The sequence below is a fragment of the Scardinius erythrophthalmus genome, assembly GCF_964197995.2.
Source record: "Scardinius erythrophthalmus genome assembly, chromosome: 1".
NCBI classification, from domain to species: Eukaryota; Metazoa; Chordata; class Actinopteri; order Cypriniformes; family Leuciscidae; genus Scardinius; species Scardinius erythrophthalmus.
The window spans coordinates 394,457-403,666 of NC_138221.1; the positions used below are offsets into that span (position 1 = coordinate 394,457).

The 9,210-nt window shown below is 43.9% G+C and overlaps 1 protein-coding gene across 2 annotated transcripts; it reads left to right on the plus strand.

Annotated features, from left to right (window-relative positions):
• Positions 1–632: 632 nt before the first annotated feature.
• cd9r (CD9 molecule related) lies at positions 633–8,957 on the plus strand. 2 transcript variants are annotated; one of them, XM_081381261.1, is made up of 9 exons: positions 633–911; positions 1,368–1,446; positions 2,004–2,106; positions 2,206–2,303; positions 7,060–7,134; positions 7,220–7,321; positions 7,679–7,768; positions 7,934–8,017; positions 8,149–8,957. In XM_081381261.1, exons 2-9 carry the CDS (start codon positions 1,387–1,389, stop codon positions 8,290–8,292), a joined length of 756 nt encoding a protein of 251 aa, XP_081237387.1. In that variant the 5' UTR covers positions 633–911; positions 1,368–1,386; the 3' UTR covers positions 8,293–8,957. The 2 variants fall into 2 exon arrangements, with proteins under 2 accessions (XP_081237387.1, XP_081237388.1); XM_081381262.1 differs by having other exon boundaries at positions 758–911; positions 8,349–8,957.
• Positions 8,958–9,210: the final 253 nt, after the last annotated feature.

The following is a 9,210-nucleotide window of genomic DNA, read 5'->3' on the forward strand; positions in this document are numbered from 1 at the left end:
ATTTTAAAAACTTTGTTGTATAAAATGTATATTTATTTGCAACAGTTATGTTAACAGCATTAATACTATATTTCCGGTAAGAACAGCTATTCAGCTGATGGACACGCGCTGCGTTGTCATGGGAACATCCCAGGTGAAAATAATGAGGAAATTACGTTGTCTTTCGTTGCTCCCTTCATCAACATAATGGCACACAAGTGCCCCGCTCACTCCAAAGTGCCCAATTCAAGGGCTCTGCCCTTTTAAGAGAGTAACGTTAGGGCATAGGTAAAGCCAGAGCCCGCGTCTCTCTGGTAAAGCTTGCGAGCCGTCCGTCCGTCACTTATTAGGTTCCCCGGAAACATTTCCGTTGTGTTCTGTTCTATTTGCAGCGCGTTTCTATATTTGGTTTTGTTGTGAACTTTTGCAGCGCGTTTCTGTAATTGCAGCGCGTTGTGTTGTGAGTATTGGGACGCACGTGAGTTGTAAAACTGATGAAGATGTTTTCTTATTCGCTGGTGTTTTTTTTCTATTTGCATGTGTTTTTTTCTGTTTGCATGCGTTTTTTTCTGTTTGCATGTGTTTTATTCATTTGCAGCGCGTTGAGCTCTCTCGGCCACCGTAGACATCATTTATAATATTTTTTACAACGCGCATGCGTGAATTGCGTTTCCCTGCAACAAATACCGACATCACTCCTTCTTTTCATAAGAAACCTGTGAGTTATGGTTTCGATTCCCCAGCACAGAAACTCTCTTCTTCCGCTGACGTCACTCGCGCGGGGGCCAATGAGCGCGCGCGCTCTGACTGGCGCAGGGACACGTTTTCAGAATATATCGACCACAGACCACAGTGAAGGAGCGGTGAACACACCAGCATCTATCCGGATTCAACCAGACAAACCACAGCTCTTATACACAGTAACAGACCAGGCAAGTTTATTTATATTTAGCACATTACATACACTATGGGCATTCAAAGTGCTTTGCATAGAAATAATCAAGATTTATTTTTTAAGAAAAAACAAGTAATAAAAACTTGGTGAGTGTTTTAGCGCAATTTTCTCACCTCATGGGATCACAACACTAAGAGATAGTAAATCTTTTCCTGGATTTTTTTTGTGCGTTCCCGAGATTAGACCTTCCTTAACATAATGCCGAAAACCCGAAGTCTCAGGTGGTCTGGTTGAGGAGTAGATAGAAGTGCAAGATTGGTGCGCACAGACGCACAGAACAGAAATCATGAGTTAACAAGCGCAATTTCGGGGGGAAATTGCGCTAAAAAAAAAAACGTTTATAATTGTTTTTTATTATTTGGATAGTCCACTAAGACGTGATCCATTGGCAGTGTTCGTGTTGGGGTCATTAAATATAATCTTTTTCTTGCAGTGAAATAAGTCGGCTCGTGATGGACGGGTGCGCGCAGCTGTGTAAATGCTTCCTGATCTTGTTTAACATTCTGTTCGCTGTGAGTATGCCTCAGTGTGTCTGTTATTCATATGTACTTGTCTAAATGTCTCCTTTGACAAAAACGTCCGATAAATGTAATAAACGCATGATTAAGCGCTAGTTTCAGTTTCAGCGCATTTGCAGGTGAAGCGCGCGTCCGTGGCGGAGTGTCTGTGCTCGTGCACGCGTGGCAAGCCGATTACACTTCTATTCAGTCCCAGGAAATCAGTTCCTGATATCAACAATTCGATTCGCTCTCGTTTAAATGCTAATTCTTGATATCAGAAATTGGATTGTGAATGTTGATGATGATTTTTTCTAGTAAGAAATCAACTCCTGATATCAACACTTCGATTTGAATGGCAGTCTAGGGTGATATTTAACTTGAGAAAATACAATTACAAATATCGAGAATTGCAGTTTTTACTAGTTGAAAATTAATTCTTGATATAAACAGTTGTATTTAACTGAGTGATGACGTCATTGTTGATATCAGTAATTAACATTTGTACTAATGGAAATGTAAATCTTGCAGTGATGATGACTGTGATGTGTGTGTGTGTGTGTGTGTTTCAGCTGGTGGGTTTCGGGCTAGCCTCTCTGGGATTATGGCTCAGGTTCGGCGCTGAAACCAGAGGATTCTTCGACATCGACCTGAAGACGGCTCAGTTCACTATCGGTTCGTCCTTCTGTTCCTCTCTGACATCGGTTGAGTGTAGAGTGTAGGTTTAGTGACGTGACGTGTTCTGTGGTGTGTGTGTGCGTGTGTGTGTGTCAGGTGTGGTGGTGCTGGTCGGCACTGGAGCGCTGATGCTGCTGGTCGCTGTCATCGGAGACTGTGGCGCGTGTAACCACAGTAAATCTGCTCTCGGTGTGGTGAGGAAACACTCATATAAACACTCACTCTTACTCTAACTAACTCTAACTAACCCTAACCACAGTAAATCTGCTCTCGGTGTGGTGAGGAAACACTCATATAAACACTCACTCTTACTCTAACTAACTCTAACTAACCCTAACCACAGTAAATCTGCTCTCGGTGTGGTGAGGAAACACTCGCTCTTACTCTAACTAACTCTAACTAACCCTAACCACAGTAAATCTGCTCTCGGTGTGGTGAGGAAACACTCATATAAACACTCGCTCTTACTCTAACTAACTCTAACTAACCCTAACCACAGTAAATCTGCTCTCGGTGTGGTGAGGAAACACTCGCTCTTACTCTAACTAACTCTAACTAACCCTAACCACAGTAAATCTGCTCTCGGTGTGGTGAGGACACACTCGCTCTTACTCTAACTAACTCTAACTAACCCTAACCACAGTAAATCTGCTCTCGGTTTGGTGAGGAAACACTCGCTCTTACTCTAACTAACTCTAACTAACCCTAACCACAGTAAATCTGCTCTCGGTGTGGTGAGGAAACACTCGCTCTTACTCTAACTAACTCTAACTAACCCTAACCACAGTAAATCTGCTCTCGGTGTGGTGAGGAAACACTCATATAAACACTCACTCTTACTCTAACTAACTCTAACTAACCCTAACCACAGTAAATCTGCTCTCGGTGTGGTGAGGACACACTCGCTCTTACTCTAACTAACTCTAACTAACCCTAACCACAGTAAATCTGCTATCGGTCTGGTGAGGAAACACTCACTCTTACTCTAACTAACTCTAACTAACCCTAACCACAGTAAATCTGCTCTCGGTGTGGTGAGGAAACACTCATATAAACACTCACTCTTACTCTAACTAACTCTAACTAACCCTAACCACAGTAAATCTGCTCTCGGTGTGGTGAGGAAACACTCATATAAACACTCGCTCTTACTCTAACTAACTCTAACTAACCCTAACCACAGTAAATCTGCTCTCGGTGTGGTGAGGAAACACTCGCTCTTACTCTAACTAACTCTAACTAACCCTAACCACAGTAAATCTGCTCTCGGTGTGGTGAGGAAACACTCATATAAACACTCACTCTTACTCTAACTAACTCTAACTAACCCTAACCACAGTAAATCTGCTCTCGGTGTGGTGAGGAAACACTCGCTCTTACTCTAACTAACTCTAACTAACCCTAACCACAGTAAATCTGCTCTCGGTGTGGTGAGGAAACACTCGCTCTTACTCTAACTAACTCTAACTAACCCTAACCACAGTAAATCTGCTCTCGGTGTGGTGAGGAAACACTCATATAAACACTCACTCTTACTCTAACTAACTCTAACTAACCCTAACCACAGTAAATCTGCTCTCGGTGTGGTGAGGAAACACTCACTCTTACTCTAACTAACTCTAACTAACCCTAACCACAGTAAATCTGCTATCGGTGTGGTGAGGAAACACTCATATAAACACTCACTCTTACTCTAACTAACTCTAACTAACCCTAACCACAGTAAATCTGCTCTCGGCGTGGTGAGGACACACTCGCTCTTACTCTAACTAACTCTAACTAACCCTAACCACAGTAAATCTGCTCTCGGTTTGGTGAGGAAACACTCGCTCTTACTCTAACTAACTCTAACTAACCCTAACCACAGTAAATCTGCTCTCGGTGTGGTGAGGAAACACTCGCTCTTACTCTAACTAACTCTAACTAACCCTAACCACAGTAAATCTGCTCTCGGTGTGGTGAGGAAACACTCGCTCTTACTCTAACTAACTCTAACTAACCCTAACCACAGTAAATCTGCTCTCGGTTTGGTGAGGAAACACTCGCTCTTACTCTAACTAACTCTAACTAACCCTAACCACAGTAAATCTGCTCTCGGTTTGGTGAGGAAACACTCGCTCTTACTCTAACTAACTCTAACTAACCCTAACCACAGTAAATCTGCTCTCGGTGTGGTGAGGAAACACTCGCTCTTACTCTAACTAACTCTAACTAACCCTAACCACAGTAAATCTGCTCTCGGTGTGGTGAGGACACACTCGCTCTTACTCTAACTAACTCTAACTAACCCTAACCACAGTAAATCTGCTCTCGGTTTGGTGAGGAAACACTCGCTCTTACTCTAACTAACTCTAACTAACCCTAACCACAGTAAATCTGCTCTCGGTGTGGTGAGGAAACACTCGCTCTTACTCTAACTAACTCTAACTAACCCTAACCACAGTAAATCTGCTCTCGGTGTGGTGAGGAAACACTCATATAAACACTCACTCTTACTCTAACTAACTCTAACTAACCCTAACCACAGTAAATCTGCTCTCGGTGTGGTGAGGACACACTCGCTCTTACTCTAACTAACTCTAACTAACCCTAACCACAGTAAATCTGCTATCGGTCTGGTGAGGAAACACTCACTCTTACTCTAACTAACTCTAACTAACCCTAACCACAGTAAATCTGCTCTCGGTGTGGTGAGGAAACACTCGCTCTTACTCTAACTAACTCTAACTAACCCTAACCACAGTAAATCTGCTCTCGGTGTGGTGAGGAAACACTCATATAAACACTCACTCTTACTCTAACTAACTCTAACTAACCCTAACCACAGTAAATCTGCTCTCGGTGTGGTGAGGAAACACTCGCTCTTACTCTAACTAACTCTAACTAACCCTAACCACAGTAAATCTGCTCTCGGTGTGGTGAGGAAACACTCGCTCTTACTCTAACTAACTCTAACTAACCCTAACCACAGTAAATCTGCTCTCGGTGTGGTGAGGAAACACTCATATAAACACTCACTCTTACTCTAACTAACTCTAACTAACCCTAACCACAGTAAATCTGCTCTCGGTGTGGTGAGGAAACACTCACTCTTACTCTAACTAACTCTAACTAACCCTAACCACAGTAAATCTGCTATCGGTGTGGTGAGGAAACACTCATATAAACACTCACTCTTACTCTAACTAACTCTAACTAACCCTAACCACAGTAAATCTGCTCTCGGTTTGGTGAGGAAACACTCGCTCTTACTCTAACTAACTCTAACTAACCCTAACCACAGTAAATCTGCTCTCGGTTTGGTGAGGAAACACTCGCTCTTACTCTAACTAACTCTAACTAACCCTAACCACAGTAAATCTGCTCTCGGTGTGGTGAGGAAACACTCACTCTTACTCTAACTAACTCTAACTAACCCTAACCACAGTAAATCTGCTCTCGGTGTGGTGAGGAAACACTCATATAAACACTCACTCTTACTCTAACTAACTCTAACTAACCCTAACCACAGTAAATCTGCTCTCGGTGTGGTGAGGAAACACTCACTCTTACTCTAACTAACTCTAACTAACCCTAACCACAGTAAATCTGCTATCGGTGTGGTGAGGAAACACTCATATAAACACTCACTCTTACTCTAACTAACTCTAACTAACCCTAACCACAGTAAATCTGCTATCGGTGTGGTGAGGAAACACTCATATAAACACTCGCTCTTACTCTAACTAACTCTAACTAACCCTAACCACAGTAAATCTGCTCTCGGTTTGGTGAGGAAACACTCGCTCTTACTCTAACTAACTCTAACTAACCCTAACCACAGTAAATCTGCTCTCGGTTTGGTGAGGAAACACTCGCTCTTACTCTAACTAACTCTAACTAACCCTAACCACAGTAAATCTGCTCTCGGTTTGGTGAGGAAACACTCGCTCTTACTCTAACTAACTCTAACTAACCCTAACCACAGTAAATCTGCTCTCGGTTTGGTGAGGAAACACTCGCTCTTACTCTAACTAACTCTAACTAACCCTAACCACAGTAAATCTGCTCTCGGTGTGGTGAGGAAACACTCACTCTTACTCTAACTAACTCTAACCACAGTAAATCTGCTCTCGGCGTGGTGAGGAAACACTCGCTCTTACTCTAACTAACTCTAACTAACCCTAACCACAGTAAATCTGCTCTCGGTGTGGTGAGGAAACACTCGCTCTTACTCTAACTAACCCTAACCACAGTAAATCTGCTCTCGGTGTGGTGAGGAAACACTCACTCTTACTCTAACTAACCCTAACCACAGTAAATCTGCTCTCGGTGTGGTGAGGAAACACTCGCTCTTACTCTAACTAACTCTAACTAACCCTAACCACAGTAAATCTGCTCTCGGTGTGGTGAGGAAACACTCGCTCTTACTCTAACTAACTCTAACTAACCCTAACCACAGTAAATCTGCTCTCGGTGTGGTGAGGAAACACTCATATAAACACTCACTCTTACTCTAACTAACTCTAACTAACCCTAACCACAGTAAATCTGCTCTCGGCGTGGTGAGGACACACTCGCGTGATATAAACACTCACTCTTACTCTAACTAACTCTAACTAACCCTAACCACAGTAAATCTGCTCTCGGTGTGGTGAGGAAACACTCGCTCTTACTCTAACTAACTCTAACTAACCCTAACCACAGTAAATCTGCTCTCGGCGTGGTGAGGACACACTCGCGTGATATAAACACTCACTCTTACTGATATAAAGCAGATACAGCTGGAGATGAGCTCTAGTCGTATGGGTTGACACTGAAACACAGCTGTAAAACACCGGCAGGATTCAGACTACTGCACTGAAGTCATGGCTCTTCTTGTGTGTGTATGAGAAATAAAATGGCCTGTAGTGGATGAAGTGTGTTTGTGTGCTGAACTAACACACATGTGTGTGTTCTTCTGATGTTCAGTTCTCTGGCCTGCTGTCCTTCCTGATCATCATCGAGATTTCAGCAGGAGTGCTGGCCTTCATGTTCAGTGGAAAGGTGAACACACACACACACACAGATCATGAGCACAGTTCTGTATAATAGTGCAGGTCTGAAGTTGTGTGTGTTTGTTGTGTTGTAGGTGTCAGAAGAGTTGGCAAATTTCTACGAAACAATCTACCTTCAGTATGTGAACACCCAGAGCCCCGGTCAAGCTGTGAGCCTCAAACTGTTCCACAACGCTGTAAGTCACTCACACACACACACACACACACACACACACACTGGTACTCCTGTCATAATGATGACATTCTATAGGCATAATGGTTTTATACTGTATTACATGTTTTGACCCTGAACACGTTTCCCTCATAGAAAGGGTTGGAAGTGATTTGAGTTCAGCACATCTGCATGTCCTCATAATGAAGGGGCGTGGCCTGATAATGAAGGGGCGTGACCAGATACTGAAGGGGCGTGGCCTGAACCCTGAATACACACTTCACTATGAGGACATTGGGTTAGGGCTCATGATGTACAGTGGGTAAACCAGTGGAAGCATGATCTAACAGTCGTGTGTTTGTGTGTGTGTGTGTGTGTGCAGTTCAAATGCTGTGGCATGGGTGGACTGATCGAAGTGTTGGTGCGTGAGACCTGTCCCGAGGGCAACTTCCTGAAGCAGCTCACATTTCCCGTGAGTCACTTCCTGTTTGACTTCAGGCCCGTTCACACCAGTTATCCAGCGGACGATAACTATAACGATAACTATATTTGTGTTCAGTTATTATTTCTGCCTGTGTGATGATTGAGGAACGAAGCAGACGCTCACCTTGTGTGTGTGTGTGTGTGTGTGTGTTAGAGCTGTCCCGTAGAGATCCATGACATGTTCAACTCGAGCGCACCGATGGTGTTGGGAGTGTTTCTCGGGACGGCAGGAATCATGGTGAGTCCATCTGAGCACACACACACTGTAGTTGACATGCGTTCACATCCACACACACACACTGGAGCCGTGTCCAGTGCTGCACGCTGATCTGTGTGTGTTTGTCTGCATGTGTTCCCGCTCGTCCCCAGGTGTTGGCGCTGGTGTGCAGTGTGGTCCTCAGCAGACACATCTCACAGTCTCGCGCAGCTCCTCCTGCATACGTGCTCCTCACCAATCAGCCGTCGGTCCTGCTTCCTCATGCTCACGCTCCTCACGCCGCGCAGCAGATATAACTGTCTCTCGCCCTCTCTCTCTCCCCCCCCCCCCCCTCTCTCTCTCTCTCGGCCAGTTGGTGGCGCTGGTGTGCAGCTCCTTCCTCTATAAGAGTCTGAAGTCGCCCGGCTACTCGACCCCGTCCTACTACTGACCCTCCACTCGTCCGCCTGACGGAGGGATGAGCACAGGGCAACAACCACCCCTGTGTGTGCATGTGTGTGTGTGTCCAGAATACACACCTGTGTTTAATGTTTTTTCTTGGCTATGTGAACATTCCATTTGATCATTTTGCAAACATTGTTTTAACGTTACTTTTGAATGTTTTCAGACGTTCTGAAACGAGTAGCGACATTTAAAAAACGTTAGACGAACATCCAACTAAAATGTTTCAGAAAAACCTTCCATGAACATTGCATAGATAATGTTTTTGTTCTAACGGTTTGAGAACGTTATTAAAGACCAGATAACTTTGTACATTCTAATAATGTTACAGGATGAACGTTTGTTCGTAACCTTGAGAGAACGTTAGTTACAGTTCTGAGGACGTTCCCTGTTAGTCTTCATTTTATACACTTTTAAGCTCTGAATTCTGCATAAACGCCGCCTGTTACAATTCCATCCTGAATATTTCATTTTCTTGCTTTGTTGTATACGATTAAAACATTAAAGGCATTTTCACAAACCCGTCTCAGTCGAGTGTTTCATCAGATGTTGAGCTTGGCTGGTGGTGAGAGGTCAAAGGTCAGGAGTCATCAAATCTGTGATCGAAGGGACGTCTTCACGCACCGGTCTGAGAAGATCACGCTGTTCTCTGTGGGAGAGAGAGAACCAGATTAGATACACACAAAGTTTACAACAAAGTGTCCCGAACTTGCCAGATCGAAGGGCTCCAGTTATCCTCAACACATCACATACACAATTAAATATGCAGAAAA

Coding starts and splice junctions, on each gene's coding strand:
- cd9r (XM_081381261.1), top strand. CDS start 1,387: ATGGACGGGTGCGCGCAGCTGTGTAAATGCTTCCTGATCTTGTTTAAC. Junction 2,304..7,059: donor GTAAATCTGCTCTCGGTGTG/GTGAGGAAACAC, acceptor TCTGATGTTCAG/TTCTCTGGCCTGCTGTCCTT. Junction 7,769..7,933: donor TGAAGCAGCTCACATTTCCC/GTGAGTCACTTC, acceptor TGTGTGTGTTAG/AGCTGTCCCGTAGAGATCCA.